The sequence below is a fragment of the Leptidea sinapis genome, chromosome 21 (assembly GCF_905404315.1).
Source record: "Leptidea sinapis chromosome 21, ilLepSina1.1, whole genome shotgun sequence".
NCBI lineage: Eukaryota > Metazoa > Arthropoda > Insecta > Lepidoptera > Pieridae > Leptidea > Leptidea sinapis.
In genome coordinates, this window is record NC_066285.1 from 10,805,920 (window position 1) to 10,819,045 (window position 13,126).

Consider the following 13,126-nt stretch of genomic DNA (forward strand, 5'->3'; position numbering starts at 1 on the left):
GAAAGCACATATGGTTAGCGTACAATCCACAGGCGTATAGACAAACAGAGAGAAGTATATCTCTAACGGAGATACATCGAGATAGAAAAGGTTTCTACATTTATCTTTTGTTACTGTAACTGATTTTGAGTGACAAGTCGTAAAAGGTCAGCCACGCTTGGCATTAGCTAGCTAGCTTAGCAAGCAATAGGCAAAATGCGCTGTTTTGTATTTGTAAAAATAATAGCACGGACAGTAAAAAACGCCTCTTATCACGTGCAAGTACAATTTTAACCTATACTGTAGTAGAAGGTAGTTAGTATTTTTGTTGTAAAATACAACACACATGCGACAAAAGAAAACATTGATAATTTTGATGCTGTTTTGACAAAAAAGAAGAAAATAAAAACCCCTACTATATTATAAATGTAAGTTTATTTGTAACGCTTTTACGCCGGCTCTACTCAACCGTTTTAAATTTGGTACAGCGATAGACAAGAGCTTGGGAAAGGACAGAGGAAGGAAAAATTCATGGATGTTTAGTTTAAGATTCATATAATATGTTCGGAACGGGAGCGAAAACAGGAACTGGAACTGGAATGGGACATGAGATAATCATTAATACCAAAGTTACTTATTATTTTTAAAAACCCTTTATCTATGCGGGCGAAGTCGTGGGCATCAGGTGGTATTCTATAAATCTATGAACACCGCGTCAAGTCACTAGATGACAGACGTGCAAGTTGAAAGTTACAAAGAGAATTTAATCACTTCGTATGGGAGACATCTTTTAAGAATTCCACAAAAAGTTTTTTAATAATTTAATTAAATTAATTAATAACATTGTTTGCTTAAAAGTTCGTTTTTTGCCATACGCTAACTTTTACATGACAGGATATTATGCATTGTTTATTAATATGTAAAAAGTTGTCAAAATGGAGGTCTAGCCCACATCAAGATTATTTTCTGTCACAAACCTAACGGGGTTTTTACTTGTAACCGTGTATATAGAAGAATGATTCTTTGATTGATAATGAAAGTCTTCTTTACTGAATTTTGGTTTGAGCTGATGGTCTTTTTACCAAGCCTCGAAATAAATAAAACTCACTAAAAAAAAATTAAGATATAAACGTCTATTTAAAGTCATTATTGTAGAAAGATCAAACATTGGCAAAATATTATTATTACACTAAGATTACAATCATATTATTATGGCAAATAGTATTTTGAAAGTGTATTAAAAGATGTAAATTGACAAATTACTGTGGTGTACATTCTTACGTAAAAAAAACTACACTCGAATTTATACCAGTTGGATTTTCAAAATAAAAATATGAATGTTAATATTATTCACTTATATTGGAAGAAATAATTACGAGGTAAGAATTTATCTGCACATAATTTAGTCTCGCAAAAAAGCCTTAAAGAATCAGTACCTATAAACTCAACATTCTCCATAAAAATTAACACAATTAGGACTGTCTCTTTTTTGGGATTTAAATTATTATAAAAAGAATACCGATTTTAAATATGTATTTTAAATATGTTTACGAAAGATTTAAATATTCTCTATAACATTTGACGCTGGTGGTATAAATAGATAAATAAATAAAAATAGCAGAATTGTATATTTAGAAAACACAGCAAATATTTGTATATCATCTGATGGAATAGAGAAGAGAAGAAAAGTCACAAATACCGGAACTTTTTAATGATGACAATTTCATGGATGGTGATATAAAGCTACTTTATCCAATAAAATTTAAAGGACGTTAACAAAATAATATCATCAAGCCCCGTCCAAACCACAAAAAAATACTGTAGATGCACTCGGTGGTAGCGGCACCAAACGGTCAAAGACGCTCGCGAAGTGATATCTCAAAAGAACTCGGAGCAATCTGCCGAGTGATTAACAACTCGATTTATTTACATACACAATTAACATACATAATAACCCTGTGTATGTTATTATGTTGTGCTGAAACCATGTGTTCTAACCATCTAGGCTTATTGCAACTGTCACGAGATGCACTATCCAAATTTGCAACTAAGAAGTCCTATTTGCAAAACTTTTAACAAAATAAAATACCGATTTCAAACATTATAAACTTAGATTAAGGATTGATCTCTAACTAGATACCGCAGGCGTAGTCGCAAAGTGCGGCAACTTTTAATTCGCCCAAATGAAGGTACTCGAGCTAGTCTCGAACCATGTGTGACGTTGACGTGCCATTTAAATAACTTTGTAAAAATAATACTACAAGAACTAAGAAAGACATTGTGATCACATTTCATCAGTAAGTATTTTGTATTTTATTAATTTCAATGTAAAATAACACGAAGCTTTTATAACAAAATTTCAAAGATACCATTGAGTGTCAAGATACCACGCACACAAGCATCTAATAGTTGCTGCAGATTATAAAAATAAGAAAGAAAGATTATAAAATGGAAAAGATTATAAATATAATTTAAAAAATAAAATAGTTTGTACTACCTTACGAAGTTGGTGATAATTATTACCACAAACTTATATATTTCGCATCATCACATAATATGAGTATTGAGTATCGCTATATTGTCTTGTTTAAATTTTTCATTTGCTTTGTGACTATAATATTGTTTATCATAATTTTATTGATATTTTCCTTAAGACAAAAGATCGTAACTTTATTTTCTCTTTCCTTCGAGTCATTATAATAACGCAATTGTAAGAGGAATAATGAATGAATAAATTAATCTTATTCCGGGGTACATGGCACGTGAGTGTAACTAAATCTGGGAATACAGCATATATTACCTAGGGAAGCGGTTTTACTGCTGAGGTGGGAACATAAAATATTCAAGCCTCAGCCGCGATATTTTGAAATTAAGGCGTCATCTATATTAAGTGATACCTCAAAGGACTTAAGCTTGGCATTGTGTAAAGTTTTATCGGGAATTTTATTTATAATGTTGATTCTTAGGTTGTTTTCTTATACTGTGCTAGATTAAATAAAAAGTTTAAAAAGTGAACGATACTGGGATTTTTTCTCATGAAATAACAAGAAAAAAAAACGATTTATTATTATAGAAAATCAGTTTAAAATCAATTGTGACTTCGATTTTACCGGTGAAAAGTGCCTTGAAAACCGCAATATAGAATTGGACGCCACACATCCAGATGCTAGGGATGATATCCTAATTTGTGGAGTGTTGTGCAGAGGTGGAGTTCGACGGTAGGAATTAAAGTGCTCTTCGTAACACTCCCCGTGATAAATTCGATAGAAGACAAACAATGAAGCGACGTCTCTACGCAACGCCAAGACCCGTAACAGAATGCCCGACGTGTACACTTCATGGTACGAATCTTAGCGATTGAGTTTAGGTACCTAAACTGAAGTGCATCGGAATTGAATTGCTAATTAAAAATTTATGGTAAGCCTTCTGATCATTGTTCAGTTCGTAAAATTTTAAAATGGCGAATGCTCGATGTTCTACTCCAAGTGAATGTTCAAGTCTATCAGCACCTTTAGATTTTATAAAGTAGAATTCTTATGAAAAATATCACAACACGGCTGTTCGGGTATAAATAAATAAAGTACTTACGTTCAAATATGTTAACGAGATATAACGGGTCACTGGAGTTTCCCAAACAAGACCAAATTATTTAAAAAGTCTTTTTCAGCGGGAAAGTTATCTGGCACATTTTGCGTGAAATAATTTGGGAGTTTTTTTGGTAAGAATCTTTGATTGGCGCGATTCAATTTATTGCTCACAGTTGAATAAAACTGTTTAGATATGTTTTACAGAGAGGTATCTTGTAAATCCCTACTAATATTATGAATGTCAATGTTAGTTTGTTTGTTACGTTTTTACGCCGGAGTTACTGAACCGATTTTGATGAAATTTGGTACAGCGATAGCCTAAAGCTTTCATTCTATGCCGGAAATATCCATGGTCCCCACGGAATTTGTGAAAAACTAAAATTCACGTCCATGAGCTATAACTACACCAATAGTAGGTTTAGTTTGCCACAGCAATCTTCATCGAAATAAGATTTATATAATATGTTGGGAACGGAAGCGAAAACGGGAACCGGAACTGGAATAGGACATGAGATCTTCAATTCCAAACTTGCTTATTATTTTTACAAACCTTTTATCTACGCAGACGAAGTCGCGGGCATCAGCTCGTCTTTTATACGTTAAAACGTTATGATCCTAGTATTATTATTGTGAATTTTATAATTACTTATTGAAAGTGATAAAAAATAGTTGAAACTCCATTAAAATAGTCTACCAGTGCAAAACTTCATTGATATTCCAGATATGGCAAACTTGTTTGTAAAGTACTTTTACAACTTTGGTTCGACGATAAAAGTTATTTATATCCTAATAGATATAGCAAGGAGGTCATTTTATTGGGAAAAAATGTATTTTTCAGCTTATAATGAAATGGGACAATCTGCTTGTAGTCTCTGAATATAGACAATCTGCTTGCGAGCACACATTTCTAAACAAATAAATTAAACATTCATTAAATATTGATACATTATTGAATTTATAAAACATTGCTTTTAATTACTTAACTAGCACTGTATCAACTAGCGCAAAAATATAATTCATTCACTTATCAAAAGATCGTCATAAAAATGAATTATTTTTTGCAAAATTATTTCATTGAAACATGGTTCCACAGTAAGGTTATATCTTTATATGGTGAGGCGGCGTGTGGCCGTGTGTGTCTGTGTGTGTGTGTGTGTGTGTGTGTGGATAGGGCTGACCGTCTAGAGTTTTGTGACTTTAAGTATTATAATTTTTTATTTAAAAATTTGTGGCACTCGGGAATGGCGACAGAAATGAAAACTTGAACAATTAGGTACGTGTCTGTTTCTGAATCGTCAGGAAATATTTTATTGTGTAAGAAATATTTTTTAATGAAGTGTTTTTGGTAACGGTTACATTGTTGCGATTTCAATGGATTTTCAAATCCCAAAAAATGCAATGAATTAATAGTGCCTATAATAATTATTATCTTTAATATTTTTCGGTACTAAATTAAAAATAATCCCTAAATCGTCTGATTTAATATACTCGGAGTAAAATCACTATCGCTGAGCGACATTTTCTTATCAACGCAGCGTGAAAAAGTGCTGAATAAATCATTTATTTTTTTTTAAATTATAATATAAAAGTAATCTCAAATTGCACGTTCACTAAACCATCACAACGTTCATTCGTCACTGCGGCGCATTCGCGACTGTTTTGTATACCGAGTGTCTACTGAACTCGAGCCGGTATAAATTGCGTTCCGGTCGTTTGTGTGAAGATAGAATACTGCATGATAACATTACCGTGCTGATATAGTATGTACTAGAGAAGATGTCTCACCTTGATTCAAATTCAAATATTATTATTCAAAGTAGGATATAAAACCACTTATTGAAAGCCTAAAACTACCACCCATTCCAAGGGTATGCCTCAGACCTGAGAAGAACGGACGCAACAAACTCAGTGGACTTCTTTTTTTAATATAAAAATTTGGTTACAATATAAAATCCTACTATAAATTTTATTATTCAATAGCTTGAGGGCGGTCGCTCAATTCCCAATCAGTGGTATCATTAAGAAAGTCATCAACATTATAGTTATGACAGTTTCTAGCAATTCATATAGTTTGTTTATAACACGACTTGTAGCCAGCTGTAGTCAACTCACTTAGTCTATGCTAAGCTTCTGTAGCGATAACACGCAATCAGTATTTTAGTCTATAGGAGCGGGAATTTGTTGCAGAACGTTGAACTTAAAGGTTAAGCGCTATTTAATTTTCCATAACTTTCGACCTAGGTCGCGAGTATACTTTACGTAAAAGAGATTTAGCGCTGCGTGTTAACTGTCCAGTCGGATGACAAATTATGGTTTCAGCGAACTTTAAACTTTAAGGCGAAGAGTAAACAGAAAACACGCAAACATGGTGTTTTTAGACAAGTTTTGTGGTGAAAGTATAGCATTTCGAGCTATGAACACTACTTAATCCTGTTACACAAATCCTTGAGTCTTATTTGTAGGTAGCTGATACTTGCTGTTGGTTATAGTTAACACTGCCGAGCCTTTTTGAACTACCATTTTTCTTTGAAGTTAAACAAGTTTTTTGGCATGGCGTGACGCATTTTTTTGGTACTTCTCTCAGAAAAGTTATTCTTATAGCTTGTACTTTTTTGTGTAGGTTCATTTATTCAGATTAGTAGTGAATAACGAGGATTGTTAGCATATAAACTGTTTTCCACGCAAGAATTTTGAAAATACTGGCTTTGTTACACAGATGGTGGGCCGGCAGCCGTGAACTCATATCGCTCAAGGTCGCTGGCATTTAATGTCGCCTTAAGCCAAGTGGAGAATGGCATTGCTTTGAATAGCATCTATATAATATTAGCACTATTCACTGTGTTGAAATCAAGCCTTGTAATTATTAAAGATCCTATTTAGTAACAAATTACTGTGATAATAAAATTTAAAACATTTTAATCGACCACCCCGTACCAGTGTTACAACTTGAATGTCTGTATTCGTGGTCAACTGAAAACGTCACATTGGTGTTGTCAGTTGACTGTCTCTATTTTACATTTTAATAGATTATTACGATTCAACAATAAGATTAATTATTAAATAAACCATGCTAATTAAATAAAATCAACCAAATATAAAAATTGAAACGAATTAAAATAATAAATTTTGGTAACGAACTGCTCTTTACCTTCAGAATAATTTTTGATATTAATAAAACAATTGTCTGTACATATTTTTCAAATTATTCCTTATACATATATCAAAAATAAAAATTACTCAATGGAGTACTTTATTCATGTAGGTCACGGTAATGACACTTATGAATATCAAAAAAAAAATTTTTTTCTTATTCAATCTACCGCTACTTCGTAAAGGGTTGAGCTCATTAGCTCAAGTTTCTTGCTACTTCTTCTAATGAGATAACTTATTGCCACTCTTTTAAATCAAGATTTACATTTTCATCGTTTTACAAATCATTTCAATTACAATATAATAAGTAAAGTGATGCAAGAAAACATACTCAAACGTCAAATAGGCAATGCCTTATACGCGTAAGTTAAAAAAGTTAATGTAAATTAATACAAAACAAAAGTTATAACACCGTAAATAAATAAAGGTATATGTACTTAATTTAATTAACGTGCCATGTTATTACATAATTTTTCAATAAGCGCTAATATCAAAATGAATAAAATGATAGAGGTTTTGATTTGTGTACGCATCATGGAAAATCTATTGGAAATATTTTAATAATTAAGCCTTCTTATTTTTATTCCTTAGATACTTGGCTCTTATCAAGAAAATAGATATTGCGATATCTTCATTTTAATAAAAAGTTAATAAAGTTTTAATAAACAAAGATTATTGGAACGAAGTTCCTTACGGCAGGCTTGGAGGAGATAGGGATTTTGCTGCGGGACCGAACTGAAAAAAAATGTGATAGTAAAACCGTAAGAAAAAGTCCGTGGAATAAAACCGTTAAACGAGACGTCGCAGGCGCGACAGTCGTTTCTATTTCTATGTAATTTTAAGTTGTCAAACAAAAATAAACAGACATATTTTGTTATTTTAATTGATAATTTGGATTACGATTTTTTTTTATTTTACGTAATTTATTATTTCCTAAAATACTGAATTTCCTAAATACTTTCGTGTAGTTAAATAAAAACTAATGTGCAAAATTTAAGAGAAAAATCAAGAAAACCTACATAAAATTGAACACGATTTTTTTTTACAAATTGTGTCGATTCTACATTAGCCGAAGGAACTTCGTTCCTACCTGGTGTCCCACGACACCACATCTTTTTATATTATATGTACTACGTGCTTAGTCATGTGTGTGCGTGAACGAAGTCGCGGGTATCAGCTAGTATAAAATATATATTTTGCAGAAATGTAACAGTCATATAGTAAGTAACATTTTACCTAATTTAACAGGTAAATGCTGTTTACTTGTTGAACACGTGAAGCTTTCAAGGGTGATGTTTGTAGATTCAAGACCGTATAATTTGTAGTTCGTGCTTGATTTTATTTATTAAAAAATTTACGGTTTAGTTATAGCAACATTATGCTTTATTTAAGGCGCAGACTGACTAGGATCGTAAACGCTACAACCAATAGAACAATATTTATGTTGATCAAGTGGTTAAGCTACAAATGGGCATTTATTTTACTGGTTTTCTTTTGTTTATTCAAAATATACATGTTAAATTGCATAATTGTTCGGTTTAAGTTTTAGAAAAATACTAATTCATAAAATTCTTTCAAAAAAGGATGTTGTTATCGCTGAAAATTCAAAGATTTTTAACTCAAAAGTTTATTTTTGGGAAGCAACTTCCAAATTTATTATTGGATATTTCAAATTACTAATAATTTTTTTACTGTAATTTTTTGCGTCGGCAAATTTTCATTTCGTCATCTTGTTATCGACTCTCTAAAAAACCGAATTTTGTGGATATTGTAGGTATGACCGCGCCTTAATGTTAAAGTTGTGTGTTTTTGAGGTAGTGGTAGGTATCTCTTAATTTATTGTAATGTTTTTTATAAGAAATTACGTATAATTTAACAATTAGCAGTATCAGTAAAAAAGTTAATTATATTATAGTTTATACCTTTTCCAAGTCTCTGAACTCGTTTTGATTTTCTTTGGAGTGTAAAAGTTGAAGAAGTAGTTTCTTAATCCTTTTTAACCTGTTATTTTCTGGAAAATTGAAACGAGATAAGCGTACCCACAAATTGTATACATTACACAGGTCGCGTGCGGTAATGTGGTGAGTAAATATCTCTAAAATTGAAACTTTGCTCTGTCAAATAAATTGGTGATATCGATATTAAAAACCAATAAACTAGGCATTATTATTTTTTTTATTTTTTAACAGTTCGAATATTTTGTCGGATACCCTACCTTGACAATTTGGGCAATAACATACTACTGTCAACTTCAGCCGATGCTGACCGAGCAAACTATGAACCACACGAAACTTTATCAATAAGCCTTCAAAAAATTAAGTCTAAATTTCTCATTTCTGGTAAAAAAAAACTGGCAAATAATATCGAAAAATAATCATTTTTTACTGTACTGTTAAAACTATTACTAGAAGCAAAACTCGATCCAAGTAATTTTTCTCCATAGAGAATAATGTCAAATTATCCCTATGAAATAATTTTCTTCTTTACTAAGTACTCAACAAAGCAAAACATTTGCGGTGTTTCCGGGACGATACGACTTCGGTTTCACCTTCCTTAAAGGCCAGCAACGCTCCTGTGATTCCTCTGGTGTTGCTAGAGATAGTGGGTGGCGGTGATCACTTAACAACGGGTGACCCGTGCGCTCGTTTGTCCTCCTATTCCATAAAAAAAATACAAATATCTATTTTAAATTTACTTTGGCCTATTTTAAATTGTATCTACCAAAAGTATGCGAGAGTACACTTTTATTTATTAATTATTGTAATGGTAAATAAAAAGATAAATTGTTACATTTCACACATATTTTCTGGCTCCAAATTAAGTGTAGGCACAGCTTAAAGCTATATATATAACGATATACTAAACACTTGTAAATAAATATAAACAACCAACTTGGAATCAAACGTTTATATTCATCATACAAAAGTTTGAACCTACGGAGATTCAAACCCGGGGCCCCTAGAATACTAAGTCGGGTCAGTAGACTCAATTGATTTAATATATTGTTACTAATTGAAATAATATAATACGGCGGTCACCTAGATATTACTTCTTGACTCTTTTAAGATCTATTTAATCTGTGATTCATGTATGCCCTGAAAAAAAATATTTGAGACGTCAAATTTCAGTAACTCAAATTCAAATATTTATATTCAAAATAGGACTTAAAATCATTTATTGAACGTTAAAAACTACTATTTATTGGAAAAAGTGTTGCTCAGACCTGAGAAGAACGGGCGCAAGAAACTCAGCGGGGTTTTATTCCTATAAAAGTATAGATTACAATTACACGAGTGTTAATCCTTCTGTTTCATATAATAATAGAAATATCTGATAATAATATTTGTTGCACAGACGCACGAGTGACACTGGCGGAGGCCCGCGAGTGTTGCGCTCTACGCCAGACTGGAGCGAGGCTGCCATCAGCGGCGAGCATCTGTGGTCGCCCACGTCGATGTCAGGAGACTGTTGCTATGTTGGTGATCCTGAATGTCAGGTTAGTGCCCTTATTGGCGGGTCATAATCTTAGTGACGTCAGCTTCAAGCATACACTTCAAAACTGACCAATCAAAAGTACCGTTTCCTTATGGAGGTCAGCCTTTGTCAATCAGATTCCTAAAGAAGGTAACAGCTTGGCGAGCTTACTACAAGCTTATTGCAATTATAAAAATCATGGAAAGCATAATTCAGTGAATAAATAAACAGTCACATTGGTATACCTAAAAGGCTAACAGTTGATCATGGAATTGTAGTAAAACTTTCGCAGTGGTTGATTAGCTGGCGATATTCTGGCATAGCTTATACATAAATGGGCGGCGGCTATCGACAGCTAGGGAAACTTCTCGGAGTTAGTCTGGATATATGAAGGCCGTCGAACGTGTATGGTACAATGCACTCAAAACTTTCATCATTTGCGCTTCTCGATAGTTTAGACAAGTGGACCAAATCCCGTGAATCTGTAGCATTCAATAAGGCTGTATACTACCTTTACTGTATTTTTTGTGGAGGAATAATAATAAGTTGGACACTTTGAGCAAGCCCGGTAATGCAGATAACAGAACCCGGGATTCCCCTTCATAACTGCCGAGCAGCCCTTTATATCTCGGAAAATTGAATATCATCCCCACTATCTGGATGTGTAGCGGTTCTCCATAGTGCGGTTTTCAATTGGGAGTGATCCTGAGCTGTTTGACCTGACCCATTTTTTTATGAAAATAAGGGACGAGACGAGCAGGACGTTCAGCTGATGGTAATTGATACGCACTGCCCATTACAATTCAGTGCCACTCAGGATTCTTGAAAGACCCAAAAATACTGTGCTGAGAGGCTCCTTTGCACGTCTCAATGTGAAGAGCGCAATTGTAGTGCCGCTCAGAATTTTTGGATAGCATTGTAATGGGTAGGGCATATTAATTACCATCAGCTGAACGTTCTGCTCGTCTCGTTCCTTATTTACATTTAAAAAAAGCGCTGCTGAATTTTTAGGTACTATCACGCTTTGGAATTCATTACGAACTGTCTAGACTTCCAATGAAAACGAAGTGAAAAAACCGACTACTTTATCCTGAAACAATATATCCTCCTCGGAAATTTGGTAGCAGTCTGGTGACACTGTGGTGTCTGTGTTTTAACAGCTTATTGGAAGTACTTTCAATAAGGTGGTATTTTCCGCAATGCTACTACTACTCTGAGCCTATTTTGCAGGAAAACGCCCTTATTTTTTCTTCGAAAGTGTGTACAGGTTTCGTAGCGATGTTTAATTTCATGGTAACACCGAGAATGGGATGCATATTGTTACATGGCGGACGAAAAACGAACCCGCGGCGTCGACTCCCGAACGAGAGGCAACGGCACTTTGCGTCACCAAGCGACGGTCTTATAATATTTTGTTTGATCTGTATGTTCGTCTGTACTCCTCTTCCATCATCATCATAATCAACCGGAAGACGTCCACTGCTGGACAAAGGCCTCCCCCAAAGATCTCCACGACGATCGGTCCTGCGCTGCCCTCATCCAACGTATCCCGGCAATCTTGACCAGATCGTCGGTCAACACTGCGTATTCCGCGTATGTGGTCGCCATTCGAGGACTTTACTGCCCCAACGTCTATTGAACTATGGACCCTGTCCACTGTCACTTCAGTTTTGCAATCATTTGAACTATGTCCGTAACTTTGGTTCTCCTACGGATCTCCTCATTTCTGATTTGATCTCGCAGGGAAACTCCTAGAATAGCCCTCTCCATTGCCTTCTGAGCGACCATGAACTTTCTCATAAGGCCTCCTTTTTCATATAGATTAGTAACACGATACAACAGAAAAAACTCACGAGCGCATTTGAGAGTATTTTGGGAGATCATGCTATGGTACGAAATCATATATATTAATAATCATATTTTAATAATTTAGGTGGCTTCACATGCATGTGAGATGTATTATTTTAAATCGCGCAGATTGGAGTAATAAGACATCGGGTCGCTTTATGTAATGCGTCATGACGTTATTCAGATCTCATACCATCATGGGCCGGAAACCGCTTAACATACATTATACATGTTGTATTGACAAAGAAGGCTTACTATAGATTACTATAGATATGGAGGATTAATATCCGGACGACCGAGCCTTGTTCGGATTTTTAAGAATGTACAAAACTTGAACAAAAAAAGCTAATAGGACTTCTGGATTCGAGCCGGGGTCTTCTGCTTTCCGAATCACCCAATGTCTCGCATCTGAGCTATTATAATTTTGCATATAATGGCGAAATTTATCTTTGTATTCTAATGTTATTGTAGATGTTTCGCATTAAAACACGGATAAAATTATTTTTTTTTTAAATTGAAACCTAGCTATTCGTTGGAGCCGTTTCCGACATTCAGATTATATATATATACTAGCTGACTCGACAGACGTTGTTCTGTAGATAATAAAAAAATATTGTTTCTTAAAAAATGCTCCCTCTTGTTGTAATGAAATTGTTTCACAGCGGAACTGTCAAACCGTGCGTCACTAAATTCTCTCATAGAAAAAATTCAATACAAAACAAATATTGAAAATAAAAATAATTATGGGTCTCATATCGAAATGAAAACTATCCTATCTCTCAAGTTGGACCAAACTGCACTCCATGAAGTAATCCCCATTAAAATCCGTTCATTAGTTTAGGAGTCCATCGCGGACAAACAACGTGTCACGTAATTTATATATATTAAGAAGATATACAAGAATTGCTTATTTGAAAAATATAAGATATAGAGGATAATGATGCAAGATTCTTGTCTGGTTCGGCGCAGGCCACCTAAAATTGTATGATATTATATTAGATAGGTGTTATATGACTTAAAAGATGGTCTGGGAGTTTCTTATCAGTTCTTCTCCCCATCTCAAAGCCTCTTTACGAACCGATATAGCT

The 13,126-nt window shown here is 33.9% G+C and overlaps 1 protein-coding gene across 2 annotated transcripts in view; it reads left to right on the forward strand.

The window, feature by feature from the left end:
- The window catches only part of LOC126970618 (eye-specific diacylglycerol kinase), a 315,315-nt gene that overhangs the window by 227,919 nt on the left and 74,270 nt on the right, over nucleotides 1-13,126 (forward strand). For both annotated transcript variants that reach the window (XM_050816663.1, XM_050816662.1), the window contains exon 2: nucleotides 10,071-10,212. In XM_050816663.1, coding sequence (XP_050672620.1) covers nucleotides 10,071-10,212 — 142 coding nt within the window. The remainder of the gene's footprint in view (nucleotides 1-10,070; nucleotides 10,213-13,126) is intronic.